The sequence below is a fragment of the Uranotaenia lowii genome, unplaced genomic scaffold (genome assembly GCF_029784155.1).
Source record: "Uranotaenia lowii strain MFRU-FL unplaced genomic scaffold, ASM2978415v1 HiC_scaffold_512, whole genome shotgun sequence".
Taxonomy (NCBI): domain Eukaryota; kingdom Metazoa; phylum Arthropoda; class Insecta; order Diptera; family Culicidae; genus Uranotaenia; species Uranotaenia lowii.
In genome coordinates this window covers 10,448-20,071 of record NW_026598437.1, presented here as the reverse complement: position 1 = coordinate 20,071, position 9,624 = coordinate 10,448, and the positions used below count along the sequence as shown (strand labels likewise).

The following is a 9,624-nucleotide window of genomic DNA, read 5'->3' as shown; positions in this document are numbered from 1 at the left end:
GTCATTTTTGTCATTTTTGTCATTTTTGTCATTTTTGTCATTTTTGTCATTTTTGTCATTTTTGTCATTTTTGTCATTTTTGTCATTTTTGTCATTTTTGTCATTTTTGTCATTTTTGTCATTTTTGTCATTTTTGTCATTTTTGTCATTTTTGTCATTTTTGTCATTTTTGTCATTTTTGTCATTTTTGTCATTTTTGTCATTTTTGTCATTTTTGTCATTTTTGTCATTTTTGTCATTTTTGTCATTTTTGTCATTTTTGTCATTTTTGTCATTTTTGTCATTTTTGTCATTTTTGTCATTTTTGTCATTTTTGTCATTTTTGTCATTTTTGTCATTTTTGTCATTTTTGTCATTTTTGTCATTTTTGTCATTTTTGTCATTTTTGTCATTTTTGTCATTTTTGTCATTTTTGTCATTTTTGTCATTTTTGTCATTTTTGTCATTTTTGTCATTTTTGTCATTTTTGTCATTTTTGTCATTTTTGTCATTTTTGTCATTTTTGTCATTTTTGTCATTTTTGTCATTTTTGTCATTTTTGTCATTTTTGTCATTTTTGTCATTTTTGTCATTTTTGTCATTTTTGTCATTTTTGTCATTTTTGTCATTTTTGTCATTTTTGTCATTTTTGTCATTTTTGTCATTTTTGTCATTTTTGTCATTTTTGTCATTTTTGTCATTTTTGTCATTTTTGTCATTTTTGTCATTTTTGTCATTTTTGTCATTTTTGTCATTTTTGTCATTTTTGTCATTTTTGTCATTTTTGTCATTTTTGTCATTTTTGTCATTTTTGTCATTTTTGTCATTTTTGTCATTTTTGTCATTTTTGTCATTTTTGTCATTTTTGTCATTTTTGTCATTTTTGTCATTTTTGTCATTTTTGTCATTTTTGTCATTTTTGTCATTTTTGTCATTTTTGTCATTTTTGTCATTTTTGTCATTTTTGTCATTTTTGTCATTTTTGTCATTTTTGTCATTTTTGTCATTTTTGTCATTTTTGTCATTTTTGTCATTTTTGTCATTTTTGTCATTTTTGTCATTTTTGTCATTTTTGTCATTTTTGTCATTTTTGTCATTTTTGTCATTTTTGTCATTTTTGTCATTTTTGTCATTTTTGTCATTTTTGTCATTTTTGTCATTTTTGTCATTTTTGTCATTTTTGTCATTTTTGTCATTTTTGTCATTTTTGTCATTTTTGTCATTTTTGTCATTTTTTTCATTTTTGTCATTTTTGTCATTTTTTTCATTTTTGTCATTTTTGTCATTTTTGTCATTTTTGTCATTTTTGTCATTTTTGTCATTTTTGTCATTTTTGTCATTTTTGTCATTTTTGTCATTTTTGTCATTTTTTTCATTTTTGTCATTTTTGTCATTTTTGTCATTTTTGTCATTTTTGTCATTTTTGTCATTTTTGTCATTTTTGTCATTTTTGTCATTTTTGTCATTTTTGTCATTTTTGTCATTTTTGTCATTTTTGTCATTTTTGTCATTTTTGTCATTTTTGTCATTTTTGTCATTTTTGTCATTTTGTCATTTTTGTCATTTTTGTCATTTTTGTCATTTTTGTCATTTTTGTCATTTTTGTCATTTTTGTCATTTTTGTCATTTTTGTCATTTTTGTCATTTTTGTCATTTTTGTCATTTTTGTCATTTTTGTCATTTTTGTCATTTTTGTCATTTTTGTCATTTTTGTCATTTTTGTCATTTTTGTCATTTTTGTCATTTTTGTCATTTTTGTCATTTTTGTCATTTTTGTCATTTTTGTCATTTTTGTCATTTTTGTCATTTTTGTCATTTTTGTCATTTTTGTCATTTTTGTCATTTTTGTCATTTTTGTCATTTTTGTCATTTTTGTCATTTTTGTCATTTTTGTCATTTTTGTCATTTTTGTCATTTTTGTCATTTTTGTCATTTTTGTCATTTTTGTCATTTTTGTCATTTTTGTCATTTTTGTCATTTTTGTCATTTTTGTCATTTTTGTCATTTTTGTCATTTTTGTCATTTTTGTCATTTTTGTCATTTTTGTCATTTTTGTCATTTTTGTCATTTTTGTCATTTTTGTCATTTTTGTCATTTTTGTCATTTTTGTCATTTTTGTCATTTTTGTCATTTTTGTCATTTTTGTCATTTTTGTCATTTTTGTCATTTTTGTCATTTTTGTCATTTTTGTCATTTTTGTCATTTTTGTCATTTTTGTCATTTTTGTCATTTTTGTCATTTTTGTCATTTTTGTCATTTTTGTCATTTTTGTCATTTTTGTCATTTTTGTCATTTTGTCATTTTTGTCAATTTTGTCATTTTTGTCATTTTTGTCATTTTTGTCATTTTTGTCATTTTTGTCATTTTTGTCATTTTTGTCATTTTTGTCATTTTTGTCATTTTTGTCATTTTTGTCATTTTTGTCATTTTTGTCATTTTTGTCATTTTTGTCATTTTTGTCATTTTTGTCATTTTTGTCATTTTTGTCATTTTTGTCATTTTTGTCATTTTTGTCATTTTTGTCATTTTTGTCATTTTTGTCATTTTTGTCATTTTTGTCATTTTTGTCATTTTTGTCATTTTTGTCATTTTTGTCATTTTTGTCATTTTTGTCATTTTTGTCATTTTTGTCATTTTTGTCATTTTTGTCATTTTTGTCATTTTTGTCATTTTTGTCATTTTTGTCATTTTTGTCATTTTTGTCATTTTTGTCATTTTTGTCATTTTTGTCATTTTTGTCATTTTTGTCATTTTTGTCATTTTTGTCATTTTTGTCATTTTTGTCATTTTTGTCATTTTTGTCATTTTTGTCATTTTTGTCATTTTTGTCATTTTTGTCATTTTTGTCATTTTTGTCATTTTTGTCATTTTTGTCATTTTTGTCATTTTTGTCATTTTTGTCATTTTTGTCATTTTTGTCATTTTTGTCATTTTTGTCATTTTTGTCATTTTTGTCATTTTTGTCATTTTTGTCATTTTTGTCATTTTTGTCATTTTTGTCATTTTTGTCATTTTTGTCATTTTTGTCATTTTTGTCATTTTTGTCATTTTTGTCATTTTTGTCATTTTTGTCATTTTTGTCATTTTTGTCATTTTTGTCATTTTTGTCATTTTTGTCATTTTTGTCATTTTTGTCATTTTTGTCATTTTTGTCATTTTTGTCATTTTTGTCATTTTTGTCATTTTTGTCATTTTTGTCATTTTTGTCATTTTTGTCATTTTTGTCATTTTTGTCATTTTTGTCATTTTTGTCATTTTTGTCATTTTTGTCATTTTTGTCATTTTTGTCATTTTTGTCATTTTTGTCATTTTTGTCATTTTTGTCATTTTTGTCATTTTTGTCATTTTTGTCATTTTTGTCATTTTTGTCATTTTTGTCATTTTTGTCATTTTTGTCATTTTTGTCATTTTTGTCATTTTTGTCATTTTTGTCATTTTTGTCATTTTTGTCATTTTTGTCATTTTTGTCATTTTTGTCATTTTTGTCATTTTTGTCATTTTTGACATTTTTGACATTTTTGACATATTTGACATTTTTGACATTTTTGACATTTTTGACATTTTTGACATTTTTGACATTTTTGACATTTTTGACATTTTTGACATTTTTGACATATTTGACATTTTTGACATTTTTGACATTTTTGACATTTTTGACATTTTTGACATATTTGACATTTTTGACATTTTTGACATTTTTGACATTTTTGACATTTTTGACATTTTTGACATTTTTTACATTTTTAACATTTTTGACATTTTTGACATTTTTGACATTTTTGACATTTTTGACATTTTTGACATTTTTGACATTTTTGACATTTTTGACATTTTTGACATTTTTGACATTTTTGACATTTTTGACATTTTTGACATTTTTGACATTTTTGACATTTTTGACATTTTTGACATTTTTGACATTTTTGACATTTTTGACATTTTTGACATTTTTGACATTTTTGACATTTTTGACATTTTTGACATTTTTGACATTTTTGACATTTTTGACATTTTTGACATTTTTGACATTTTTGACATTTTTGACATTTTTGACATTTTTGATATTTTTGACATTTTTGAAGTTTTTGACATTTTTGACATTTTTGACAATTTTGACATTATTGACATTTTAGACATTTTTGACATTTTGGAATTTTTTGACATTTATGACATTTTTGACATTTTTGACATTTTTGACATTTTTGACATTTTTGACATTTTTGACATTTTTGACTTTTTTGACATTTTTGACATTTTTGACATTTTTGACATTTTTGACATTTTTGACATTTTTGACATTTTTGACATTTTTGACATTTTTGACATTTTTGACATTTTTGTCATTGTTGACATTTTTGACATTTTTGACATTTTTGACATTTTTAACATTTTTGACATTTTTGACATTTTTGACATTTTTGACATTTTTGACATTTTTGACATTTTTGACATTTTTGACATTTTTGACATTTTTGACATTTTTGACATTTTTGACATTTTTGACATTTTTGACATTTTTGACATTTTTGACATTTTTGACATTTTTGACATTTTTGACATTTTTGACATTTTTGACATTTTTGACATTTTTGACATTTTTGACATTTTTGACATTTTTGACATTTTTGACATTTTTGACATTTTTGACATTTTTGACATTTTTGACATTTTTGACATTTTTGACATTTTTGACATTTTTGACATTTTTGACATTTTTGACATTTTTGACATTTTTGACATTTTTGACATTTTTGACATTTTTGACATTTTTGACATTTTTGACATTTTTGACATTTTTGTCATTGTTGACATTTTTGACATTTTTGACATTTTTGACATTTTTGACATTTTTGACATTTTTGACATTTTTGACATTTTTGACATTTTTGTCATTTTTGACATTTTTGTCATTTTTGTCATTTTTGACATTTTTGACAGTTTTTATGTTTTTGACATTTTTCTTATTTTTGACATTTTTAACATTTTTGACATTTTTTACATTTTTACATTTTTACATTTTTGACATTTTTATCATTTTTGTCATTTTCATATCTCTGGTAGCGGGAAGGTCTTTTATACCATCAAATTGATGAAGCACAGTCGTTAAATTGTTAGACGCAACTCAATAACAAATGATCCCATTTCCGCTACACTACCCCAATTATGACACAATTTTCCAGTACATTTGATAACCCTTGGCTGGCGGGAGCTCGCTGTTATCTTTTGCCCAGGATTTATCCCGAAGCCCTTTCGAAGCAAAATAGCAGCCAGCCCCGACTTACTATAAATAGAACAATGACAAATGCGATTGTGGATGTGAAGTGGAAAACAACTTCGTTTATCAAATTTTCCGATTTCGCGACAAGTTCATTGTTCACTTTGAGCGCGACTTTTAACGACAGCCAGCAGCTGATGCCAAATGTGGCGAAACGAAGTTGAGTTGGCGCCTCCAGCAATCAGCATCCGTTTGAAGTTTCCGCCCCATAAGTCGGGTGTGAAATTCGTCATTGAAATATTGGATTTTCAAGATGTCGGTAACCTGTTGATGACATGTGTGACATGGCATTGACGCAACAATATGTTGATGCCGGTGAAATTTTACTGACTAGGTATATTGAGTTGTCTATTTCGTTCAAAATGGTGAAATAGCAATAAAACTCTACACAAAACAGGATAGATAACCTTCTGGTGCAGAATTTTCAAGTGTTAATGGAGCTCTCAATCACTTGCTTCTAGACGCGAACGGAAGCTCCGCGAGCTCATGCGAGAAGGGATCTTTTGTGGCCGGGTAATCGATAAATTTGTGCTTGAATTAACAGGGAATCTAACTTTTCCGATCATCCATGAGAACGAATCAATGATGAAGCTATTTTATTGAACCTCATTTTCAATCTCCCTCTCTCTTTTCTTTCTCCTCAACAGGTCACCGTGACTTTGCGCTTCTAAAAGGAAATGAAAGTTGATTTGCACCAAAATAGCAACCACACCTCGTCGCCACATTTTTGGATTGTAAGTACATATTTTTACATTTTGTTGATGCCTGGTCTACTTTCAGGAAAAAATATTTGAAAACTCTCAACCCTAGATTACTTGTTTTACAAAACCAAATCCTAGAGTAAAACTTATCAACAGATCAGATAGCACAAAAAATTCAAGCAATCAAAAATGTTCCTCTCAGAAGTCCCTGCCCTAGTCAATTGAACCTCGATTCACATACCCATTCTCACACAACTTATGAAGGATGCGTGCCATTGTTCCATTTGTCGTCCTTCGCTTCCCTTAAACTCTTAATGGCAATCAAACATGGAAATTTTCCCAAACCAACTATCCAACTCCACTTGTGAATGGAGCTGCATCCAGTCCAGTAACTACAATGCTGCTTTCCGGAAACTATACTCTTGACCGGAGCTTGTTCAAAATTGCACCATGCGCCACCAGGGACATTGCACCATGTACCCTACTACCTACTGAATGACAATGAATGGGGCTCCATTTGGCAGATCGTTTGACACAAAAAGGGTGCTCCAGGGCAGGAAGTCTGGAAAGTTTACTTATCCAACGTGCAAAGGATGCGGATTAACTTGAGTTTTTTATTTATTCTGGAATTAGGTTTCTGTTGAAGGCATAAGCCGAAAAAGAATATTGAAATTCGTATGTACAAAAACAAATTAAAAAAAATTAAATATTAGGGGAGAGTGGGGTATCGTGGGCCATGGGGAACGGTGAGCCACTTTTAATATCTCAGATGTGTGTTGAGATAAAAATCTTGAACCAACTGTCATTGTCGTCGCATTGCGTTAGCATATATTTCTATATGTTGTTGACTTAAATACGCATCATATGCTTCTTTAATTTATCAAGCTAAAAAAAGTTAGAAAAATTTACTTACATAATTAAAAAAAAACATCTGCTAATTGCATCGATGCGGAACCTAAAGTTCATAACAAAAATATGCTAATACGCTTATGATCTTAGTTTTGTCAGGATCTTTCACGTGGAAAAGGAATTTTATTGAAACATCAATAAGTCACATAAACGCAACCGATTTGCAAATCATAGCTTGTGGGGAATCGTGGGCCACACATCTTGAACCACCTATATTTTTATATTTTTAAACACATTCAGAACTTAAAATACGGTTTCATTATCTGTAAAGATTTCTAATGTATGAAAAATATTTTGTTCATCCTATATAAGGAATTTTGCCAAAACTTTCGCGAGCCAGGTTTTGGAATCTATTCGATCATACACAACTCTCTTTTTTATTTCATCATCTGAAATTGCTTTAAAATAACGAAATGAATATTGAAATCACAGTTTTGGGTCGACTCATGAATGTTATTTGGTCAATTTGGATTTAGTGGCCCACGATTCCATACCATTTTTAAAAATCCAAAAAATATTGCTTTTTTTAAATAACTCAGAATTTGGGGAAAATAACTAAAAAAAATACCTCATGATACCTTGAAAATGTAGAAAACCATACCATTTTTTATTTTCATTATATCTTTTATAATTCAGAAGTTATGGAACAACGAAAAAAAGTGGCCCATGATTCCCCACTCTCTCATACTTAAAAAAGCTCTGAAAAGAATAAAATTAAAACATATATTCAAAAATCTATTCTTGAAGGATTCCACGGCAATCCTCGGTTCGGTGCAATCAACTTCAGGTTTCAAATTTAGCGTCACGGGTCGACCAGAGGGGTCGTCCATATCAAACGTTTAATGTTTTAGAGATATTGACATTATATAGGTATTAAATTCAAGGGCCGGGGTCGGCAAAAATGGTCATCCATATTATCAGTTTTGACGGTATTGTCTTTATTCTGCATAGGATTGTAATGAATATTGGCACATGCGAGTTTTACAAATTTTTTTTAAATGTTTCGATGATCGTGGTCCCAAAAAGGGATCGTTCATATTAGTTGTTCACTGGATTCGCGATATTGTTTGTGATCATTCATCGGATTGAGATGAAAATCTGCAGATGGGGGTTATGAGATTTGAGCAATTGATTCCAGGTAGCAAGTTCCGGGTCACGGGTCGACAAAAGAGGTCGTCTATATTGATTGTTCATTGATTTCAAGTTACTGACATTATCATACATTTGAGTTGAATAAAAAAAGAAAAAAATCTTTAAAACGTCAAATTTCTCTCATCAATCTACCGAACAGTGCGAAGGTTCAAAATTTTACTTTCTTATTTAGTGATTTTTGATAAAACTTGTTTGATTCTGAAAAGCACTTGTTTTGCATTGAACAATGATTTAATTAGGTTTTGTTTTGCTCAGGCAAATTCTTGCATGATAAGGCGTATTGAGTCGCTCAAATTTCGTCAAAGTTTTGAAGCTGATAAATAAAAATAGTTTGATTAATGGTTATTCTAAAATATAGCTAAATCTAAATTTAGCACCTAAACAACTGAGTTACATGACTCGCTACACGAAACTGATCATCTAAAGTTAAAATTTGAACGATTACAAATCATTTCAACAATTGCTGGCTTTTTGCCGAACAGTAAAAAAACGATGCAGAAAACGATGCAGCAAATTTCAGTCTTGCTCCCCCAGGTAAAAAGGTGCCACGATCAGAATCGCTGATTCATTCCAACTTCAAACTTTTTCTGGAATAGTACGTTTTATGAAAAGTTTCTTTATTTTTACCTGAATGGTTTCGTTCACTGCAGTGTGAACTTTGGATTATATTCAGCTCATAACGGTTCACTTATACTGTACCTAAGTATTTCATACAATTGATCGTTGCATTTAGCTAATAATTAAATTGATGAACAGGCAAAGATTAACGCGTGGATATTGCCGACTCAGCTTCCATAAAGTTCTAGGTTGCACCAAGATTTGTAAGCGCATTAAATCTGCATTAAAATAGTCAAGTTATAATATAACTGTAATTTTCAGCTCGAAGCTGATCAACAAAAAACTGTGTCTACTGTCCTGAATTGGGTGACTATATCATTCCCTCAAAACCTAACAACGGTAAAAGAGGTCGTCCACATTAAAGGTTTATTGTTTTGTATCCAAGTTCATTTGAATTTCAAGTTGAAGGACTAGAAAAAGTGGCGACTTAGAACACTGATGAATGTTTTACCCAATATTGTCGGAAAAATGCATCGGATTCAATTTTTTAAACTAATCTTGACTTATTAATGATTCGGGACGGGATCATTAATAAGTACGGGACGTACGGGATCAGCAAGTTTCACATATTTTTGAATGAAAACTTATGAAGAATGCACATTTTCGATTTTAATTTGTTAAAAGAGAAGGCAATTAACATTTATTTTAAATTCAGAAAAGCCTCAACAATTGATAAGCTAGAAATTTCAATAAAAAATATATACTAGAGATGTACCAAATATTCGGTCGGCCGAATATTTGGCGTCGAATACTGCCCAAAACCGTTAAGCCGAATATTCGGCTAACCGAATAGTTGAGCTAAGTATTCGGCCGAAGAGGTCGAGTAGGCCGAATAGGTCGAATAGGTATTTATTTTTTGAATTTATACAAAAACATTATTGTCAAATTTTTCAAATGATTTCGGATAATTTATAAAATATCCAAAAGTAATATTGAAAATGCTACACAATAATCAAAAACGTATGGTTTATGTTAAACATTTAATGTGTA

General features: G+C 28.5%; 1 protein-coding gene across 1 annotated transcript in view; it reads right to left on the bottom strand.

The window, feature by feature from the left end:
• Positions 1-5,487, bottom strand: part of LOC129760219 (electroneutral sodium bicarbonate exchanger 1-like) — a gene marked incomplete at its 3' end in the record, with an annotated part of 12,040 nt that extends 6,553 nt beyond the window's left edge. The window contains 1 exon segment of the mRNA XM_055757824.1: positions 5,358-5,487. Coding sequence (XP_055613799.1) covers positions 5,358-5,487 — 130 coding nt within the window.
• Positions 5,488-9,624: the final 4,137 nt, after the last annotated feature.